The 23,032-nt window shown below is 47.3% G+C and overlaps 1 protein-coding gene across 1 annotated transcript; it reads right to left on the reverse strand.

Annotated features, from left to right (window-relative positions):
* Positions 1 to 717: 717 nt before the first annotated feature.
* On the reverse strand, positions 718 to 13,394 carry GRM6 (glutamate metabotropic receptor 6). The gene is made up of 10 exons (XM_036450139.2): positions 12,797 to 13,394; positions 10,854 to 11,070; positions 10,426 to 10,561; positions 9,638 to 9,792; positions 8,437 to 8,577; positions 8,126 to 8,326; positions 5,806 to 5,951; positions 5,025 to 5,648; positions 3,787 to 4,098; positions 718 to 3,073 (listed from the first exon to the last, which is right to left on the reverse strand). Exons 1-10 carry the CDS (start codon positions 13,304 to 13,306, stop codon positions 2,876 to 2,878), a joined length of 2,640 nt encoding a protein of 879 aa, XP_036306032.1. The 5' UTR covers positions 13,307 to 13,394; the 3' UTR covers positions 718 to 2,875.
* Positions 13,395 to 23,032: the final 9,638 nt, after the last annotated feature.

The following is a 23,032-nucleotide window of genomic DNA, read 5'->3' on the forward strand; positions in this document are numbered from 1 at the left end:
TCAGAGCTTTATCCCATTTTAGTTCCTCCCCTTTATGCCACAGGTTGAAAAGTCATCTCTGAAATGCCCCACCCTATTTGTCATCGCTGTCAGTACTCTGCTCTGTCTGTCTATACTGAAGCAGAGTTTGCCTCTCAAAGCCCGAGATGGGAAATAGTTACACTTGGAAATTTTTCATATTTGGAAACAAAGATGTCACTATAACAGAATATTCCTGATGAGGTTTCATTCTATAAAACTATGGTGGAAAGATTTGCTTAAATTGTGCACTTTTTCCATTTTAGAAGGAGTCTTACAATTGAAAACTACATTTAAAAAAAGCAACAGAAATACCAAGTCAAATTTTTGGGGAAATTTACATTTATTTAAGGAGAATCATTGAATAAAGAGAGAGGCAACGAATGTAACAAATTTGGGGGAAATTTCTAAAGAACCCAGAATGTAATAAATGTAATAAACATCATCATTTCACTCTAATGAAAAGGCATAAGAATATAATTGGTATTAAAAAGTCCCTCTGATAGAAGTCACAAAAACATTGCCTTACAAGTGGGTGATAAAGTGGAATCTTATTCTCTCTTAAAGAACTCATAATTGGAGAGAAATACTGTGATTATAGTGTGGAAAAGTCTTCAATCCAGATCCTATTTCCACTGGAACATAAATTCATACTAGGAAGGAATCGTTAAAGACAATGAATGTGAGAGAGCCTACAAGTATAGCTTAGCTTTTATTCAACATAAAAGAAACCATGCAGGTAGAATGCTTAAAAATTCTACAGATTTGAAAAATTTTTATTTAGGAGTTCCAATTGATTGATTGGACACCAGACAATGTAAATAGGAGAAAACCTTCAGGGAACTGTGAACTCCTCTGAGCATCAAAGAAATGATCAAAGGGAGAGAACTTATGTAGACATGGAATGTGAGAAAGCCCTTTTCTGGAAGTCAAGCCGTTGAACACAATGGAGAATTCAGAAAGGGACCACATATGTTTACTAAATATGATAATGCCTTTAGGAATCAGAGGATGTCCACTGCACACAGAATGGCTCATGCTGTGGAATCATGGACAGAGGATTAATGTGAGAAGGTTGCATAAAGAAGACACGGTGCATCAGGGAATTCATGTCAGAGGCAGGTGGTAATGACTGTGGGGAGTGTGTGGAAGTTTTCAGCAGGAAGCTAGGCCTCTACGTCAGAAATCTCACATCGTAGGTCATATAGGGAGAATTCCTTCAAATGTAGAAAAGCTTTTAATAAAGTCATCTGAACTTTTGAGTTATAGAGTTCAGAATGGGGACCACAAAAATGTAACAAATGTGGAAAAATGTTCAACTAGAAACCAAGACTTATAGAACACTAGAGAATTCAGACTGGGAGGAACACCAAGAAAACGGTACATGCAGGAAGGCCTTCGTTTGGAGATCAGAGCTCATTAACTCTCTACAAGGTCATGTAAGATAAAAAACCTATAAAGGCACTACTATGGGAACCTTTAGCAAGAAAACACAATTCATCACTCAAAAGAAAACCCACACAGGGAAGAAGCCCTATGAAATAATGAATTTGGGAAAGCATTCATTATTTCTCATAATTAACAATGCAGAGAAACAAACCCTGGGAATGCAACAGGTGTGAAGAAGGAGAATCTGTATGTTCTGTATGTTACTCTGAGGAGACACCCTATTAATTTAAAGAATGCAGAAACACCTAGTCAAAATGTATATGCACCAGAAAAAATATAGGAAATAGTCTCTATGTTGTATGAAGTGTGGTTGATCTTCAAATCATTTCCAGACATTAGATACTAGAGAATTCACACTAACAAAAGAGTCAGTTTTAAATTTAAATTCTACCCCAAGGAAATAAAATTCCATCACTTAAACCAAGCTTTTCCTAGAAAAAATTACTGAGAAATAAACACCCATGCATCTGTAGTGCAAGCATCTTCCTCCCCATGCCTATGCTTGCTTTTCAAAGGGGACTTCCTAGTAGTATTGGAAAACAGGCATTTTATCCTACATTATCCACTTGGAATTAATCTTTACACAACTCTTCGTCACTGGTTCTACCCTGGAATTCCTGAAAACAATCCCTGACAGGCATCAGAGGAGGGCAAATGCCACTCTTGTTAGTTTATTCTCACAACACTCACACCACACAAGTGCATCTATTAGATGTCATTGAAGGGAGTACAGATGGAAAAGGAAAAAAAACTCTACTCTGAGTGTGACATCCCTCAGACCCCAGGGGACAAGAGTCCAAGGAAAATGCCCTCACACAAGTAACTTTGTGGGGTGCACCTGGTCTCTCTGCTCACCCCCCACCCACTCTCTGCAGACCCACCCTCTCTCACAGGGATCTCACCCAAGGCTCCATCCCTCTGTGCCAAGCCCAGGTTGCTCAGTCTAGTATACAGACCCACAGATCTGCTTTTGTGGAAACTGTTCCTTCCCAACTCCAGCCCAGTATTTCACTCTGGGGCCTGCACATTCTCACACAGGGCCCAATCCCTATGTCCTAGTGATTGAAGAAGGAGTGGAAATATCACTCACAACGGCCAAGCCCAGGAAGTCATTGTGACCTCTCAACTTCAAACCAGAGAGTGTAAGTTGAGTCCCTCTCTAGAAATAGAAGCTTTACCATGGCCATTTCCCACCATGGGTAGAGGGTTTAGTCTGCAGTGAGGAAATATGCCAACATGCACAGAAAAAAAGGGATAAAATGGGCTTGTGGGCAGGTTTTTCTGGAGGCCAGCCTCAAGGTCGGTCCTGCTAGGCATGGCTTCCATGGACCTCTTCTCTGATTCTCTGCATGCCTGGACTCCTCACAGTTCCCACTGTGAAGCAAGGGAAAGAAAAGAAGGCCTCTCACTACTTGGGGACCTCTGTGTCCTCACCCTTGGGTGGGGCTGTCACTGTGGAGGTTGCTTTGAGGCTCCGCTTCCGCTTCTGTACGTTCTGCTCCGGGTGGAACAAGATGACGTAGGTTTTGGGTACATAGAGCATGCCGAGGGACACGGATGCGCTCAGGCTCAGGGACACAGTCAGTGTGGTGGTTTGAATGTAGATCTGAGCCATGGAAAAAAGGGACCAGGTGGGACTCAGCCCTGTTTTCTCTTACCCCCACCTCCACATAGCCGTGGAATGAACCCTTAGAAAAGGACAGCTGCATTAGCAAAGGCCCCGGGCATAAAGAAGGGATAGTCACAGTGTGGCTCCAGTGTGGGCAGGATGGAGGGTGAGTGACATGGCACTAAGGGGACCAGTGTCTGAGGGAAGACAGTTTTATTCACAGAGAGTGACACCTGGGGAAATGGTCCATATGCCTAAAAAGGTCTAGAAGATATTAATGAATGAATGGACATGTTTTCAAATGTACAAATGAATGAACAAACTGAGATTGGGGGATAAAGGTAAAGGTGAGCAAACATATAGACGAATAAACAAATGTTCTACTCTACAAATGAATGGATGAGTGAATAATGATCAAACAAATGGATCAATAGATCAATGGATCAGTAAATAGAAAGTATATAAAGTAATAATTGAATGAAAGGTTAATCAATGATTAGAAGTGTGGCTGAATGAATGGCTGAATGAACAAGCAGAGAGCCACTGGAAAGATAAGCAAATGAACACGTATTTAAGTACAGGAATAAATCAACCAACCAAGCAACCATTCCTATGTGTAACCCAGCTGTTGCGACAACTGAGCCCTTCCTTTGGTGGCAGAAGGCAGAAAACACATGAGACAGTGAAACCAATAGGAGACCCCAAATTACCTTTTCCGCGGACTGGGCAGTGCCAAAGAAGATAGGCACAAAAGCCAGCCAGATGATGCAGGTGGTGTACATGGTGAAGCCGATGGGCTTGGCCTCGTTGAAGGTCTCAGGCACTCCGCGAGCCTTGATGGCGTACACTGTGCATGTGACCATGAGTAGGAGGCTGTAGCCCAGGCAGCCGATGAGAGACAGATCTGACATGTCGCACTTGAGCACCCCTCTGGCTTGCTCTGGGTCCACCGTCCGCTGCTCCTCATAGTCGATCACGCTGTGTGGGGGCTGGGCCCCTAGCCATGCTATCACTCCCACCACCTACAGAAGACAACATCATACCAGGGCACACTAAGACAGGCCACCAACTGAAGTCTGGAGGCTCCTGAGATACTGGGAGGGGATGCTTGGGTCTGAGAGAACCACTATGGGGAGAAGAGGGCTTCCAGGAAGGGAATACTCAGGCCTGTGACATGGCCCAGGAGAGAAAAGGGGCTGCAGTGGAGGTATGTGCTAACAATGTCAGGGCTGGTCTGGTAAGGGGCTCCCAGACATACTCTTCCTGTATTCCAGCCATTACCAATGTCATTTTCCGAGTCCTGCAAGATGCAGTAACTGCAGACAGAATCTGTGGAACTTTGATCTTAAGTGTCTTCTCTATCTATAGAATGGGAATCATCATAATCTGTTTGAAGAACACGATGCCAGCTTGGAGCGGGCACGGTGTATGTGCCACTGGTTAAGGGCCAGGCCGAGCAGAGATGTTCTCTCCTCACAACCACCCAGTAGGCAGTATCCCCTTCACTCTGTACATGGGAAACACTAGCTCGTCCCTACATAGCAGCATGGCAAACCTAGTTCCTGAGGAGCCCCTTCCTTCTCCAGATCCAGAGAACTACTGAACAGGATGTAGCGAAATAACGTGTGAATGCACAATGCAGCCTAAATTGAAGAAGCCCTTAATGGAGAATTGTAAGCATGTCAGGAGTTGATGCTGGGCAGCTGGGAGGTTATCGGAGTAAGACACAGGTCCTAACAACGAGGAGATGGAGCTTCAGTTTCCTCAATGACAGGAGACATGACTTTGAGGTAAGTTATGCAGGTGTTATGCAGATGGCTGCTCTTAACCTCTTGTCCTCATAAGAGGAAGGCAGGGCCCTCTCTCCCAAGGCTACATGCTTTTTCAAAATGGAAGAGCGAGTCTCTGAGGAGGGTCAGCGCCTTCCCCTCTGGAGCCCGGGACCCACCTGCACGGAGGTGAGGCCGAACGTGATGACCAGCTGCGAGGTGGGGCTGATGAAGGGCGGGGGCGTGACGGAGCGCTTCCCCCGCTCGAAGATGCGATAGATGCGGTTGGTCTTGGTGAAGAGGGCCGAGTAGCTGAGGGTGGTGCCCAGGCCGAGGAAGAGCCTGCGCGCGGCGCACACGGCCGCCCCAGGCTCGGCCACCATGAGGAAGGTGATGGCGTAGACCAGGAAGATGCCGCTGAGCAGCACGTAGCTGAGCTCGCGGCCCGAGGCGCGCACGATGGGCGTGTCGTTGTGTCTCACGAAGGTGGCCACGACGGCGGTGGTGGCCGTGATGCCCAGCACGGCCAGCAGCAGCGGCACGGCGGCCCAGGGCGAGGCCCAGGAGAGGCGCACCACGGGCGTGGGGCGGCAGCCTGTGCGGTTGCGCAGGGGCCGCAGGTGCCCGGGGCACACCTCGCAGGTGAACTCGTCAGCCTGGAAGCGGTACCCGTCGCAGGCCTCGCAGTGCCAGCAGCAGGGCACGCCCTTCACCATCTTCTTCCGCTCCCCGGGCTGGCAGGGGAGGCTGCACTGAGAGGCCGGCACCTCCCAGGGGTCCCCTGACCACTGCAGGGCGCCCACCTGCAACGGGGGACACAGGTGGGCGTCCTCCGCGGCCGCGGGGGCTGGCCGGCCCGCCTCCCACACCCCAGCTCCCGTGCCACCCATACCCCCAGCTCCCGTGCCACTCACACCCCAGCTCCCGTGTCCCCCACACCTCTTGCTCCCGGCCACTCACGTCCAGCCGGAGCGTCTCCGCCCACTGGCCCACCGTCTGGTAGCCGCCGCTGCCCGCGCTGCCGTTGGACGCCTGGTACTGGAAGATGTCGTATCTCCCCGGCGCATCCCCGTTCTCATTGAACATCACGGGGGTTCCTGCGCTGCCTGGAGGGAGAGCATGGCATCCATCCTCAGTGGCTCTCCAGCCCATCCCAGCCAGCCTCCGGGAGAGGCCCAAGGCCCGGCCAGGATACAGGAAGCGCTCAACAAGCACACACAAAGGTGCTCAACGGCAGGGAAATGCCAATCAAAACCACAGTGAGAGACCACCTCCTGCCCAAACATCACAAAATACCAAGGAGCGGCCAGGACACAGAGAAGCTGGAACCTTATGCGTTGCTGGTAGGAACCTTGAGCAGTAAGATGGAAAATAGTACTGTGGATCTCAGACAGTTTGGAGGAATTACCACGTGACCCAGCAATTCCACTTCTAGGCATAAGCACAAAGGAGCTAAACACAGGAACTGGAAGAGATGCTTGAACACTCATGTTCATAGCAGCATCATTCACAACAGCCCAAAGGTGGACGCGACCACGTGTCATTGGGGGCTGAATGGATAAACGAAAAGTGTTTATCCATATGGTGGATTATCAGCCAACCTTAACAAAGGAAGGACATTCAGACACATGTACAACATGAATGAACCTTGAGGACATTGCGCTAAGTGAAATAAGCCAGTCACAAAAAGACACATCCTGCAGGACCCCGCCCATATGAGGTACTCAGAACAGTCAAATGAAAAGAGACAGAAAGCTGCCAAGATCGGTTTGGCTCAATGGATAGAGTGTCGGCTTGGGGACTGAAGGGTCCCAGGTTCGATTCCGGTCAAGGGCATGTGCCTTGGTTGCGGGCATATCCCCAGTAGGGGATGTGCAAGAGGCAGCTGATCGATGACTCTCTCTCATCGATGTTTCTAACTCTCTATCTCTCTCCCTTCCTCTCTGTACAAAAATCAATAAAATATATTTAAAAAAAAGAAGAAAAAAAAAGAAAAGAGACAGAAAGTAGAATGGTGGTTGCCATGGGAGGGGGAACTGGGAAGTTGTTTAATGAGATAACAGTTTCAGCTGTGCAAAATGAAAAGAGTTTTGGAGATTTGTTGCATAACAGTGTACGTGAATACACTGTACACTTACGAGTGATTAAGGTGGTAATATATTGATACTATATGAAGCTCTATGTATGGTACCACAATTATAAAAGGAAATGGAAATCTTAACTGTTCAGGTGAAAGGAAAAGTTCAGACTCGAATAAAGGTCTGCGTGTTGACATGAAATTTGTACTACGATAGTTTGGTCAGTTTGATTTCTTTTAGAAACTTGTTCTGCCAGCTTGTAAAGTTGGTCTGGAGTGAAATTCAGCTGTGCTAGTTAGCAGAGAGTGTGGCAAAGAGAAGGCGCTCAATATTTGGTGGACGAAGAGTTTTGATTTTCTAAAGGACAGTTGTTGTACAAGAATTGTATCTTTGCTGAGACCGGTTTGGCTCAATGGATAGAGCATCGGCTTGGGGACTGAAGGGACCCGGGTTTGATTCCGGTCAAGGGCATGTACCTTGGTTGCGGGCATATCCCCAGTAGGGGGTGTGCAAGAGGCAGCTGATCGATGACTCTCTCTCATTGATGTTTCTAGCTTTCTATCTCTCTCCCTTCCTCTCTGTACAAAATCAATAATATATATATATATATATATATATATATATATATATATATATATATAAAGAATTGTATCTTTCCCCACAATCCATAAGCACAGCCAAATCCACCTGGACTTTTCAGCGCCCCGACCATGCGCCAGGCCCTCTGCTGGCACAAGGAGACACGTCAGACAGGTGCCCGGTGCTGGGGCAGAGCAGGAGCTCACTGGGGCAGCATTTGGAAGCTCGAGACTCACAGTGAGCAGCATGTTGGTGTCATAGGAAGTGCCTCTTCACTGTATGCTCTGTGCCCTGAGCCACCAGATAGATGCCTTCAAGCTCGGTGCAGTGGAGGGGAGAGTTGTGTGTGACCTGCTGAGGGTTTCAGGCAGAAGGAGTCACAGGGAAATCCCCCAACGCCTGCATTTTTCAAGTGGGGAGAGGGAGTGCCGAAGCCTGAGAAAGGAGGAGTGTTAAAAGGGGTGGCTCAGAACGTGGCTCAGGTCCCCAGCTCCCAGGTGCAGGTGCTCCCAATACGATGCTGCCTCTCCCATCTCTTTGCGCCCCACTCATCCGGGTCCCAGAGAGAAATCCATCTCAGCGTACTTTTCCTCTCTCACGTAGGAGTTCTGGCATCCACTCACCATTGAAGCGGACTGCCCGGATATACTGCAGCAGTGTCCGCCCATCGGTGGGCTCCATTGCCTGGCACAGGCCTGTATGCCCAGGACAGAGCGCCTGGTGCATGCTGTGCAGGGCATGGGCAATGGCGTACACGGCGTCGATCACAAACTGCACCTTCCCCTCCTGTTCATAGGTGGAGTCCCGGCCGATGCGTTCCTCACCTGTCCTAGGGATGCCCAGAGGAAATGTGCCTGGCCCCCAGACACCTAACCTGGGCCTCCCCCCCGCCACCTTTCCCATCACCTCTCTCGCCACCCTTTGCAGCTCTCACCTGTGCATTTGCGGGCGGCTTTGTCTGACTGGGTACCCGGGCTGGTCAGTTTGCAGTTAAAATTCTCCTCCCAGAACTCTGCAAACCAGATGTTCCGGCGGTTGTTCTCCAGGGAGCGTGTCATGAAGTACTGGTCAAATCCTGAGAGGGAGGGAAGGCTGGTAATCATAGCCAGCCACAGTCCTCCTGTGTCCCTCCACCAACTGCTCACTTTGCAGCTAGAAATGGCCATTGAACCAACTCTGGCCCATGAGTTCAAAGACATCTGGGACTCCAGGGTAAAGTTTGCATCCTGATGTAAGCCTGAGCCTCACGGCATGAATGCTGCACATTCTTTCCTGGTGAAGATGCTTCATGCAGTGGGCGGAGCTTCAGCAGCCACTTTGTAATATGATGCCACAAGCATGAAGACTCAGCAACCACCGCGGGCGGTGAAACAGGAGGGAGGACAGAGCTCCTGGTCTCACTGCCCCAAACCTGAAGTCTTGTGATGAAATGCTTTCATTGGGGAGACTACTCTCAGTCTAGTTTGCCACTTACAAGTGAATGCAGTCTGAAAGGGACCTGGGGGAAGGTTGAGAGGGAGGGTGTATACCCCCAAGAGGAATTAGTGTGGGAGGCAGGGCTCGGTGCTGAGGATCCACACTTTATAAATAGCCCTGAAGTCCCTCCTCAAGCTATCTGCAGTTCATTCAGCCTTTGGGAAAAAGAAGCAATCCTGTTGTAAAGAGGACATCCCTGCTGGACTCTTCCAGATGTTCACAGATGGGATAGTGGGGAGGGAAAAAGAAGGGGTGGCCTCATTACTTTGAGCAGCAGGACAGTAAGTCCCATCTCCTTGGTTTCTCTCCCTCCTACCCTCACCCTAAAATCATAATGCCTTCGACAAAAAGAGGAATACAGGTGTTGAATTAAAAAATAAACAAAACAAAAAACACAAACTAAAAACAATTTTTTTTTTTTTTTTTTTTTTTTTTTTTTTTTTTTACCCCATGTGGTGGGTGTGCTTTTCCTCATTAGCCAGATCATTCAAACACTGCTCGGAGGGATTTACTGACAGAATCTCAGAATCATTGAACTTGGGAATCTTAGAAGGGACCTGGATCACAGTATAGTTTTACCAATGGGCCCCAAGAGGGAGGGTGGGAAAGGATGGGATGGGGACGGGGGACCAAGAGGAGCAGGTCATCCCTACACTCACCATCAATGGAAGCTCTCTTGGGCAGGATGGTGATGGCCCCCACGGCCACGTCCTCCAGGTTCAGGACGGGTGAGATCTTGGCCCCCCAGCTGTCAGAGCCAACCCACAAGAAGTGGCCAGTCAGGTTGGCCTGGCGTGCTGCCTCGAGGACCCTCCTGGTACAGACAGGGCTAAGGGTGAATAAAGTCCCGAGATCTTCCTTCAACTTACTCCTAGTCAATTCTCCTTCTTCTCTCTCCATCTATCCCATTCCACATCACTCATCAGACCGCCATTGGTCAGGGAAAATGGAGCATAGGATGTTTAGAACACTTGTCCTGGGCTTCTGAGGTGGTGAGGGGTCCAGCCAGGCCCTGGCCTGGGCTTGCCCTCTTGCTCCATGCACCATGACCCACTTCACACTGCCTGGAAGCAGGGCCTCCCTTCTCTTACAGAGCCTCCCGCTGGCTCTGCCCCAGGGCTCCGTCCTTTTGCTCATTTTCTGCTCTTAGATCTGCCCACAGGTCTCCCCACTATGAATTATACAAACAGGCATGCGTTCTTGTGTGTTTTCTTGGCTGGTCTTAGAGCATCTCCACTCAGAGCAGACCAGGCAGACAATGCAGCAGGAAAAGTGTGTGTGTGTGTGTGTGTGTGTGTGTGTGTGGTGGTGGTGGTGGAAAGGATAGGGGTGTAAGAAGGAAGGAAAGGAAGGAAGGGAGGGTGTGCAGTGGGGATGAGTGAGAAGACAAGGCAGGCCTTTCAAGGAGGCATCCAAAGAACAGTGACAGAGGTTTCGTCCATCCCACCTGATGTCATCCTCGTTGGCAAAGATGATGATGCCCCGAGCGTTGGGCGTCTCCATGAGTCGTCTGATAACCTTGTTGAATTCTCCTGGCTTTGGTTCTCTGGGAATCTTGATGGACTGGGCAATACAGACTCCTCCTGAGTGTCCAGGATGCCAAAGTCAGCGTTCATCCATCCCACCACCCACTGGGGCTGCCGGAGTTCATGACTGTGCAGTGTTATCATTCTGGGCCAGGGGTCTGCAGGGTGAAGCTTAGCCTGGGCCCCACCTGCCAGGCCACGAGGCAGGACCGAGTCCTCCAAAGGAAAGGGGCGCTGATAGAAGACACATCCAGGCTCCCCACTGTGGCACCAGTGCCCCTATTTCACAGCCCCTGGTTCTCCCCTCTGTAGGTTCTTTGGTGCCTCTGATCCCCCTGTCCCAACTCACCCGCCTCTCGGGAGATCTGCACAAAGGCCTCCACTCCGCTCTCGCCATAGTTGCCCTCAGAGGCCAGCGTGGATACGTAGTTCCATCCGAATGCCCGCACGATGTCCACCATGGCCTGGGCCTGGTAGGAATCGGGGGGCACCACCCGGGAGAAGAAGTCGTAGCGTGTGGAGTCGCTGAGCTCAGGGGCCGTGGAGGCATAGCTGATCTGGGGAATCTGGAGGGGGAAGCACACCCAGGCTGTGGCTAGCGGTTCAGTGACCCCATGAAGGGAGGACAACGGGGACTCAGGATGCAGGCGGGGGCACAGAAGGTTTGGGGTAGGGAGCTGAGAACCACGGGGAGTGGCAGAAGGTGTGGGGAAAGACCTGCGTCTTGTGACTAGGTCAGGTGAAATGGGAGAGGTGTGAGGGCCTAGGGGCGTGGGCAGGGCCACCACCTCCAGTTGTGCAGGGGGTGTCTGAGCAAAGCAGCGGTGGGCTCCCCCAAGCCCCAGCCTGCAGCCAATCTTGTCTCTAGGCACAGGCTGCGTCTGCCCTGGGGAAGGACATCCTCATCAGTCCCAGAGAGACAAGTTTTCCTACTTCACACAAAGGGGTGGTCTGTGTGGGTGGGGGCAGCCCCAGGAGGGGTCAGAACAGACAAGAGAGCTGCTGAGGGATGTTTGATTCGGGGCTAGTGTCCAAAATCTGGGTTTCAGCGCCACCTCAGTTCTGGGCTCAGCTGGCAGCATTGGGCCCCGGCTCTCAGGGCCCGGCTCACTCAGCTACAGTCCTCACTCGGACCCTGAAGGCCCTTGAGTTATGCTGCACCCGACATAGAAGGAGACAGACAGAAACCAGGGCTGCAGGCAGGGAAGGAGATGGAGTCCACAGATGTGAACAGACATGGACTGCTGAGACAAAGACACTCCTACCCCAACACACACACACACACACACACACACACACACACACACACAAAACCTCTCTTGGTGCCACGTAGGTGCATCTGTATGCTCTGCACCAACACTGCCATCCAGCAGAGACTGGGGTGGGAGGGAGTAAGTGGGTGCCGATGATGGAAGGGGCCCCGAGAAAACCTCCCTAGTGCCATGGAGCATCAGAGAAACTCAAGAAACAGAGGTCCCTGCCTATCCAGAAGGAAGCAAAGCCTTTCTCTCTTCTCAGAAAGATAAAAGGTTAGAGATAACCCCCTCAGGGAACCCCAATAAAACTGTCCCAGAGGCCCCACCCCAAGTGAGTGTACAGAAATAACCAACTCTAAGGCAAAGGCCCCCCAATCCCTGATTCTTATGGCTCCCCCAGTCACTGCCCCTCAGACTGCAAGCAAGGTGCTGCCTCCTACGGAAGGCAGTTAGCAAGAGATGAGGCAGGGCAGGGCCTGCCCCAGCCTCTCCTACAGACCAGGGCACTGCAGACTCCTCTGGCGCCTCTCAGAGGCCCCTTCAGAGACCTTCAGAGACAGGCATTTTGAAATGGAATTGAAGTGATGATCAGAAAAGAGGATGGAGGTACAGGTCCTTACAGACCTACCCACCCCCAGAGCAGCCAGGGATTTTAGGAGGGCCCTAAATCCGGGGAAGCCTTGCTCCTTGTCACCCAGAGCTCTCCTCCGGGGCCCAGGGTCAGGACCTCCTTGCACGGTTGCGCGGCGTGTGCCCCAAACTAGGACACAAGCGGCCAAGTGGGGTCTAAAGTCCAGGGCGCCCTGCGGCCAGCTAGGGGGGCTGCTTTCCTTGTTCCCACAGCGGGCTGTGTGCGGGCGGCGCCCGAGCAGACAGGGGAGGCTGCAGCGCGGGCACCAGGCGCGGGCGGGGTCCGGGGGCCCATAGGCTTCCTTGGTGAGCTGGAGTGACTCCTGCAAGGAGCCTGCACCTGCGCCACCCCAAGGGAGAGGCCTGGGCGGAGGGTGGGACGCCCCGCGCGGCCGGCGGCCCTCACCGCGAACAGGCGCAGCACGTTGGCCACCATGATGGAGACGGAGCTGGCCGAGGCGCCCACGACGGCCACCACGCGCTCGGGGGGCGCGGCGCGCAGCGGCGGGGCGCCGCCGGGGCAGCGCACGGCCGCCTCGCCATCTCCGCGGCCGCGGATCAGCGCCTGCAGGAAGCTCAGCGCCTGCTCCAGCGCGTACGTGTCCCGGGAGCAGGTGTCCAGCAGCCGCGCCCCCAGCTGCACGCCCGGCAGCAGCGCGGGGTCGGCGTTGATGCGGTCCAGCGCGTACAGCATGGCCTCCAGCCGGTGGACGCCCTGCTCCTTCTTCAGCGGCCCGCACGCCCTGCCCGCCGCGCCGCGCGCGTGCACCGGGAACAGGCCGCCCAGCGTGAGGCCGCCCGCCAGGCGCACCGAGCCCGCCGCCGCCGCGCCGCCCGCCAGCGCCAGCGCCAGCGCCAGGAGGGCCCGCAACAGCGCCCGCGGCGGCTGCGCCGGGGCGCCCCGGGGCCCGGCCATCGCTCCCGGCTGCCGGAGGAGCCCGGATGGACGGACGGGGAGAACGGAAAGGAAGAATGCTCCCAGTGCCTGCCTGGCCGGGGACAACTGGGGATAAGGGAGCCCGGGAGCTAGGGGGAGGGAGGCGCGCGATGAAAGTTGGCCGAGCCTATCAGAGAAGAGGTGGGGTATCAACCCGGCACTGTCCTAGCTTTCCCGCCCCCTCCCCCCTCGTCCTTCCCTCCCCCCCCATCCCGCCCCGCTGCTCTCAACACCCTCTGAACCTTATCACACGGCCCCCTGCTGGACCATTATCTCCAGCATGCAAACCCTTTCCTTGGCCACTCATACTCACCTGTGCCAGCATCTGCCAGGTCAGGACGAAGCTGTGACAGACATGGGGAGAAGGAGAGGAGAGAGGGAGGGAGGGAGGGAGGGAAGCTGAGAGGGAGGGAGGGAGGGAGGGAGGGAGGAAGAGAGAGAGAGAGAGAGAGAGAGAGAGAGAGAGAGAGAGAGAGAGAGAGAGAGAGAGAGAGAGAGAGAGAGGATTTAAGGATTGTGGGGAAGGGGTGAGAGGCTGCTCTGAGGGTGGAGACCGGTCCTGAGCAGGGATGTGTGAAGAACTGGATCTCTCCCCATCTTCTTTCCCTCCCTCTCCTACTCCCCGGGCAGTTTCTTTCCTGGTTTTGGATGTGTGTTGTCCATCTGACTCTCTCTGACTGTCTTTCTCTCAGGCTGTGTCTGACACACACACACTCTGTCCTCTGTCTCTTGGTCTCTTTGCTTCTCTATTTCTGTCTCCACCTTGCTGTCTCTCCCCTTTTCTTTTCCCTTTCTGTCTCTCTGTGCCAATTCCCCCCCCCCCCCTCTGTTTCCTTGTCTCTCACTGTCTCATCCTTTTTCTGTCTCTTTCTGCCTTTCTTTCCTGGCCACCAGTCTTTTGACTCCAGCTGCCTAAGGTACTCCCCAACTCTCTCCTTGCAAAACCCTGTAGTAAACCCAGGATAGAAGAAAGAAGCACAGGCTGTGAGCTGAGCGGACCTGCACAGAGTGAGGGAGAACAGGGCTGGGCAGGAAGGAACCACCAGCAAGCCAACCTTTAACATTTTAAAATTATGTTTCTATTGATTTCACAGAGAGGAAGGGAGAGGGAGAGAGATATAGAAACATCAATGAATAGAGAGAATCATTGAGTGGCTGCTACCTGCACACCCCCTACCAGGAGTGGAGCCCACAACCCAGACGTGTGCTCTGACCTGGAATCTGGTTCATGGGTTGATGCTCAATCACTGACCCACACCAGCTGGGTCCAAGCCAACCTTTTATATCAGCTGGGACTCTGCTTAACGTACCCTCAACAACCTTGCAAAGAAGAGACTTGTTTTACCATCAGCCCCCTTTTGCAGATGAGAAAATAGAGACCTAAAAAAATTAAGTGATCTGCACAAGGTCACATGGCTGGGGGGAGTCAGCAGAGGATCTGCACCTGGATTAGTGTGAAGCCTCCCGCCTGCAAGCCTCTGATGGGAGAAAGGGACAGGCCAGCTTGCCCTGCCGCTCACACTCCACCTTCTGCAGCTGACCAGGGAGCTGTGGGGAGTTATTCTGTCACTCATAAAGCCTTCCTGGCTCTGAGCAGCACTGCGCACCATGTGAACTTGAGTTTCCCTATCTCATCATCGAGGGCCAAAGGTGAAAGGATACTAGTACCATCACCTCTGTCTGAGGTCCCAGATTTGGCTCTCTGAGGCCGATTGCAGAGCATCCTGGAGCCAGGTGGTGAGCTCTCAGCCCCAGAGATTAACAGGCTCGTCCTGCGGGCCCTGAGCTGGCTCGGGCTCATTAGACAGTTCAGATTAGGGCGGCCACAGGAATTTGGTCAAAGCTGGCAGTGGGAGAAAGCCAAAGCCATGCCACCCTTCTCTCTTCCCCCAACACATACATATCTGTTTCCAGTGCTGTCCTGGCCCCTCTCCCGGAGGCCCAGATCAGGTGTGGCTTTACATATTTTAAAAGTTGGAAGGATGGGGCATTTAACTGTACAAGCCTGATGTTTGGGGTATATGGGTCAGCAGCTGGGCTTGCACAGTTCTTTATAGCTCTTCTCTGGTCAGGACTTTTCAGGCAGAGCCACAAAGCACGTTCCCAACTCACAGGATCAGAGCATCCCTGTGGCTCCTGAGTGAAGATGGAGCAAGCAGGGGCAGAATCCTTCACAATGGCGCAAGAAGAGATTGAGAGGGTCTGACCAGTGTGCTGGGAGTAAAATGAAGAGAAGTAGGTGGATTCCCGGCATGGGAAGAAAGAAGTAGCTATGAGGTGAGGGAGGAGAAGGCACCGTAGTTCAGCACCTGGCAGAAAGGGCAGCATCTCTGAGAATGTGGGGACCAGGCCCGGACAGGGCAGAACCATGGAGAGCAGAAACCAAGAGTTTTGTTTTGGACACAGGAAAGCCTAGAATCTTACTGGAGATCTGAAGGGCTGTGTTAAGTCTATGGTTGGAGTTATGAGCCTGGAACTGAGGGAAGAGGCCAAGGAGGGAGAGAAAGCGGAAGTAGCAGCAGTGAGTGTGTGGGATTTAAAGTCTTGGGATGAATAAGCGCACCTGGACAGAGGGTGTGGACAGAGGGTGAGGATGAAGCCCCAGGCTTCCCTACATCTCAGCCAGGAGTTTGAACAAAGAGAGGGAGTTGGGAGGGGTGGCCAAAGAGGTGGAGGGAGGATGGAAAGTGGGTGGCACAGGGGCCAAGGCCCGAAATTTATCACAATTAATTCAGCCCCACGCAGTAGCAAATGATCATGCAGATGAGACAACTGAGCCAGAGAGGTGTGGCTACTCCTCCAAGGCCACACAGCACTGGGGGCATGGGACTGCTCAGACAACCTGAGGTAAAAACAAACAAACAAACCCATAACCCTCAATGACCTTTACTGCTGAGCCCATGATTTCGGCTCTAGCTATTTCAATGGCCAAGATTCAATTCAATTAGAAGCCTAGGACTGGTGCCTGCTGTGTGCTTCCCACAGTTCTAATCCCAGAACAGGATGTTAAATATATATATTTAAATACATATATATTTTTAGACTAGCCCCCAATTTAATAGCCACATGATTTTTATTACACAGTTTGTTGGGGAGCACGAAAGACATGGTGGGAAAGTTTTAAGGAGGACATTCTGAGAAAAGGGGAGGTGTGGAGGCTGCCTGTCCTGTTTATCAGAATTCCTACTTAGGAATATTTTCTTACACTGAACACAAGAATAAACAAAAAATGGATTAAATTTGTACATTTTTAAAGATTTATTATATGGGATCACGTCTTCTATGAATAGAGATGGTTTTACTTTTTTCTTTCCAATTTGCATGTCTAGTTCAATATCTGCAAATCAACTAATGAGATACATCACATTTTACAATCCAGCTTTATGTAAAACCTGAAACCATAAAGCTCTGGGGAAAACCATAGACAGTAAACTCTCTGACATTGTTTGTAGTAGTATTTTTTTGGACTTGTCTCCTTGGGCAAATGAAACAAAAAATAAACTAAGATGGTTTTGCACAGTAAAGAAAACTATCAACAAAATGAGAAGATATCTTCTCAATGGGAGAAGATATTCATCAGTGATGCATCAGACAAGGGATAAATATTCAAAATATATAAGAAACTCTTACAACTTCATACCAAAATAGTAAATAATCTAATTAAAATAGGCAGAGCACTTGACTAGATGTTTCTCTAAGGAGGATATGCAAATGGCCAATATATACATATGAAAAGATGCTCAATATCACTAATCATCAGAGAAATGCAAATTAAAACTACAATGAAGTATCACCTGACACCTGTCAGAATGCTATCAATAAATCAACACACAAACAAACAAAAAACCAAAACAAAGAAACAGACAAAATAAATAAATCAACAAACAATGCTGGTGAGGATGTGGAGAAAGGGAAACCCCTGAGTACTGTTGGTGGGACTGCAAACTGGTGCAGCCACTATGGAAAACAGGGTGGAGGTTCCTCAGAAAATTATAAATAGGACTACCTTATGACCCAGCAATCCCACTTCTGGGTATTTACTCAAAGAAACTAAAATATTCACCTAACATCATACTCAATGGTGAAAATGAAATTTCTCCTAATAAAATCAAAAGTAATATATGTATACCTGCATTTACAACTGCTATTAGAAATTGTACAGGAAGTTCTAGCCAGAGCAATTAGGCAACAAAAAGAACTAGACATGGAAATTGGAAAGAGAAAAGTAAAACCATCTCTATTCACAGAAGACATGATCTTATATAATAAATCTTAAAGAATGTACAAAAAAACAAAACAAAACAAAAACACCTGGCTAACAGGTTAATTTATCAAATATTCAAGATAAAAATCAATACACAAAAAACCAGTTGTGTTTCTATACACTAACAATGAACAATCTAAAAAAGGAATTAAAAAACAATTCTGAGTAGCCCTGGCAAGCTAGCTCAGTTGGTAGAGCATTATCTAGATATGCCAAGGTTGTGGGTTCAATCCCTGGTCAGGGCACATACAAGAATCAACCAATGAATGTATAAATAGTGGAACAACAACTCTCTCTCCCTCTCTCTTCTTTAATCTCTAAAATCAATCAATCAAAAAAAAAACAAAACCAAAAAACCAAACCAAAACAAAAAACACCTTCTACAATGGTATCCAAAAGAATAAAATACCTAGAAATAAATTTAGCCAAGGAGGTTAGAGTCTTTACACTGAAAACTAAAATAAATATAAAATTATCATAAGACCCAGCACTTCCACTCACAGATATATACCCAAGAATATAGAAAACAGACACTCAAAGAAAATACTTATACACAAGTGTTCACAGCAGCACTATTCACAATAGACAAAAGTTAAAAAAATATATCCATTAATGAATAACTGAATTAAAAATTTTGATATATACATGCAGTGGAATATTATTTAGTTGTAAAAGGGATGAACTACTAACACATGTTAAAATGTGGGTAAACTTCAAAAACATTATTCTGAGTAAAAAACAACATAAAAGTGACATACATAAAATTCTATTTATATGAAATTTCCCAAACAGGTAAATCCATGGGGACAGACAATAGATTTGTAGTTACTGGGGGCTGGGAAGAAATGTAATGGGAAATAACTGCTTAATGGGTAGAGTGTTTCCTTTTGGGATGAATAAAATATTTTGGAACTATACAGGGGTGGTGGTTCCCAACACTGTGAATGCCCTATTAGAAAAACTACACCAACATAACCCAGAAAGAACTACTCATAACCCAGATCCTTTAGGAATGATGGTTAAAAACCATGATCAGGTGAGGTGCTTGCTGAGGACAGAGGGAATACAGAATGGGTGGTGGAGGAGGTGTTTATAAATATCAGCTATACTATGCCCATATGACCAGTTACAGAAATGAGGACTGAAATGATCATGATTTTATTTCTTTGTTATGAGCATGTTTGTTTATATTGTTATTTTCTTTTATCTTTTATACCCTGATCATGCAATAGAAGGTGTTCAAGTATTTTTACTTTACATCCTTGTATTTAAGTTGAAATCAAAGAGAAGGGTCAACCTCACAGAAGGACTTTACCTCCTCTGGGGAAGAGGTAAACACCTTTTAAACTGTGTGCAGGATAGCTGAATCATGTTAGGTGATGTGTGACCTTGTTATTGTCTTTATTTGGAAATTAAGTATGATTTAAAAAGATACATATGGATAACATCAACTTGTCTATACCACGGTGCCAGATATTTGTTTAACATTATTCTGGATATTACTGTGAAGATGTTTTTGAATAAGATTAATATTAAAATTGAATAAAACAAATTGTTCTCCATAATGTGGGTGAGCCTTATTCACTCAACTGAATAGAAAGACTCACCTTATCTGAGAAAGAGAGAATTCTGCCAGCAAATGACCTTCACACTTAAACTGCAACATCTACTCTCCCTGGATATCCAGCCTACTGGCCCACCTTGTAGATTTTAGACTTGCCAGTCTCCATAATTGTGTGAGCCAATTCATTAAAATCTCTCTCTGTTTCTTCCTCCTCCTCCTCCTTCTCCTCCTCCTCCTTCTCCTCTTTCTCCTCCTCCTCCTCCTCTTCCTCCTCCTCTTCCTCCTCTTCTTCCTCCTCTCTTTTTTCTCCTTCTCCTTCTTCTTCTCCTTCTCCTTCTATCCTATTTCTCTGAGAACCATGACTAGTACAATATGTTTTCCATTTTCTTGGGTATATACCTAGGAGTAGATTTGTTAAATCACCGGATAATTCTATATTTAACTTTTTAAGGGACTGTAAAACTTTTCTACAATATTTGAACCATTTTACAGTCCTGCTAGCAATGCACAAGAGTTCCAGTTTCTTCACATCCTCACCAACACTTACTTCCCATTTTAAAAAAATTATCTCCTTCCTATTGTGTGTAAAGTGGGATCTTAGTGTGGTTTTCATTTAAATTTCCCTAATAACTAGTGATGTTGAGCATCTTTTTCAAGTGCTTTTCCCCATTTGTATATCTTCTTCAAAGAAATGACTACTCAAGTACTTTGAAACTGTAAATTGGGCTTTTGTCTATGGTTGAATTGTAAGAGCTCTTTACATATTCTGGGTACTATGTTCTTATTATATATATAATTTGAAAATATTTTGTCCCATTTAGTATGTTCTCTTTCACTCTTTTAAAAATGCCCTTTGGTGCACAAAGGTTTTTCAATTTTGATAAAATCAAAATTATATATTTTCTGATATTTTGTGTGTGTTTTTGTTGTCATTTCTAAGAATCTATTACCAAATTTGAGATCATGAACATTTATATATAGGTTTTATTGTAAAATTCTCACAGTTTTAGCTTTCACATTTAAGTTAATTTTAATATATTAAGTTAAGTTAAGTTAATTTTCATATATGTTAAGTTAATTTTCATATATGATGTGTGGTGGGGTCCAAATTCATACTTTTGCACATGGATACCAGTTGGGTATATAGAAGACCTATGTGGTAGGTGATATTTGGACAGAGACATGGCTGAAAGTGTGATAAAGTAATGTTAATATTTACCAGGCAGAGGGGACAGCAATTGAAGACTTTATGTACAGATAAGTGGCACAAATTAATCAATGAATGAATACAGGTGTTTCTGCTGGACTATTGTATATTTATCCCTGAAAATTTTTGTGTTGAGTAAAAATGCCAACAAAAATTACCTGGGGTAGCCCTAGTCAGTTTAGCTTAGTGGTTAAAGCACCAGCTGGAGGACTGAAGGATCCCAGGTTCAATTCCGGTCAAAGGCACAAACTTTGGTTACAGGCTTGGTGCCCAAAGCAACCGGTGCAGAAAGCAACCAATCAATTTCTCTCACATCAATGTTTCTCTTTGTGTTTCTCTCCCTCTCCTTTTACTCTTTTTTAAAATTAATATATTTTATTGATTTTTTACAGAGGAAGAGAGAGAAATAGAGAGTTAGAAACATCAATGTGAGAGAAATATCTATCAGCTGCCTCTTGAACACCCCCTACTGGGGATGTGCATGCAACCAAGGTACATACCCTTGACCAGAATCAAACTTGGTTGGGGCCCTTCAGTCTGCAGGCTGATGCTCTATCCACTGAGCCAAACTGGTTTCGGCATCCTTTTACTCTTTCTAATAATCAATGGAAAAATATCTTTGGGTGAGGATTAACAACCACAACAAAATAACTGGCATTATGGGAAGACTAGTATTATATTTGAACAGATCACTCAAACCATAGCATGTTTGGTACCAGAACACTAATAAAAACCATTTCCTATTAAAAAATAATGGCATAATTAAAAAATGTGGTAAATCATTAGATACATAAATACACACCCAAGAGAAAGAAAGAGAGAGAGATAATGTCACCTATTAATAAAGGTGAAAGCACCTTGGAAAAAGAGACTGCGATGAAGGATTGATGCCACAGAGTTATGAAGACCGCATAGGAGTGTCCTGTGTAAGAGCAGGTGGCTACACTCAGCTAAGGGAGAGATTGTGAGAGTTGAAGGGGTGACAGGGACGTCCTATTTTCTCCAGTTGTACTGCTCTCAGCTGTCTGGGTTCATCTGCTTTAAGACCCTTCTATATGGAGTATAAAATTTTAAGGTGGTGGTCAAAATCTTACAAAAACCATGAAATCTCCCACATAAGATGGAATTAATCCACAATACAGAAGTATGTGTTGTAGCAGTTTAAAAAATATATTTTATTGAGTTTTTACAGAGAGGAAGAGAGAGGAATAGAGAGTTAGAAACATTGATGAGATAGAAACAACAATCAGCTGCCTCTTGCACAACCCCTACTGGGGATGTGCCCACAACCAAGGTACATGCCCTTGACCGGAACCAAACCTGGGACCTTTCAGTCTGCAGGCCGACGCTCTATCCACTGAGCCAAACCTGTTTTGGCAGAACATATATATATTTTTTTCACAAAAAACTTCAGGATAGAAAAAAATAATACATTTAGTAAGCATTTTATGAGGCTAAATCCATACCAAGAAGAAGAAATAAAATTTACAGCCAAACTAAAAAGCATAGATCCAAAAATTATAGTAAAACATTTTCAAAATGAATTACATAAAAACATTATGATCAAGCCTGATTTGTCCCAGAAATGCACTTTAGCAGATGAATGACTTAGAAGATTTATGAATGTAATTTAATTCACTGCATTAACAGATTAAAGGAAGAGACACGATTATCTAAATGGATGCAGAAAAACATTTGTTGACATTGAATGTCCATTCAATCTAGGGATCTTCTTTAATCTGATCAAGTAATCTACCAAAGCCTACAGAAAATGTTATATTCAATGACGAGGCACTTCAAGTATTTATTTTCTTTAAAATCAGCATCTCTATCTGCAGCTGGCACTTCAAGTACTCTTGGATCTACTCCCCTGGCCCAGGTAGTGGAACAGCCTTCTCTTGTTCTGGGCTGCACTCAAAGCCAGCAGCATTTCTGGCCACTTGGTAAATGGGCCACAGGCCCACTATACATTGTACATTTTGTTGTTGTTGTTGTTGTAGGAAAGGCCAGATGCAACAATTTATTCTCACCATAGAAGGGATATATACATGGTAGCTCCCAAAAATGTATACATACTTTAACAGCTGATAGCTCAATTTTAAAAAGGAAATGTAGTTTAATAAACACTGCCATTGTAACTATTCAAAGTGTGTGTATACATTTTTTAGAAATATATATATATGTATATATATTTCCCATATCACTGAACTTCTAGAAAGGAGAAATTCCCTGAATTTTTGTCAGATTTATTTTCTATTCAGTGACACACAAGTATCTCACCAATAAGTCTAGAGCAGTTGTTACTTCTTGCTCCCTAGCTCTGAATAGCATCCATGTAATGGAGCAGTGTGATATCTTGTGGGAGGAAAAAGTAATCAAGGTCCCTCCAAATTAAATGATGATTTAGGGCTTTAAGCCGGAGCTAGAAGATTGAAGGTGTATTCTGGGCTTGCCACCTGAAAGCAAACTGCTTCTGGTGGGTTTTATTGACAGGGATGGAGTAAATGGCATTTACCATTATCAGTAGCTGCATATGAGGTGCCAGGGGATGGGTTAGTTTGCTCAAGCAATGAAACCAAACCTGGTATAGAGGCTGCAGTTGGAGCCACCACCTGGATAAGCCCACAAGAATCCACTGTTATTCTTCAAGGCCCACCTGACTTTATCACA

The sequence above is a fragment of the Pipistrellus kuhlii genome, unplaced genomic scaffold, assembly GCF_014108245.1.
Source record: "Pipistrellus kuhlii isolate mPipKuh1 unplaced genomic scaffold, mPipKuh1.p scaffold_m20_p_21, whole genome shotgun sequence".
NCBI lineage: Eukaryota > Metazoa > Chordata > Mammalia > Chiroptera > Vespertilionidae > Pipistrellus > Pipistrellus kuhlii.

What these genes read in the sequence shown, in the direction of transcription:
- GRM6 (XM_036450139.2), bottom strand. Translation starts at nt 13,306, where the DNA reads ATGGCCGGGCCCCGGGGCGCCCCGGCGCAGCCGCCGCGGGCGCTGTTG. An exon ending in TCGGCCTCACCTCCGTGCAG is followed by an intron (nt 4,099 to 5,024) that starts GTGGGTCCCGGG and finishes TGTCTTCTGTAG; the next exon opens with GTGGTGGGAGTGATAGCATG. An exon ending in CTGCCCAGTCCGCGGAAAAG is followed by an intron (nt 3,074 to 3,786) that starts GTAATTTGGGGT and finishes TCCATGGCTCAG; the next exon opens with ATCTACATTCAAACCACCAC.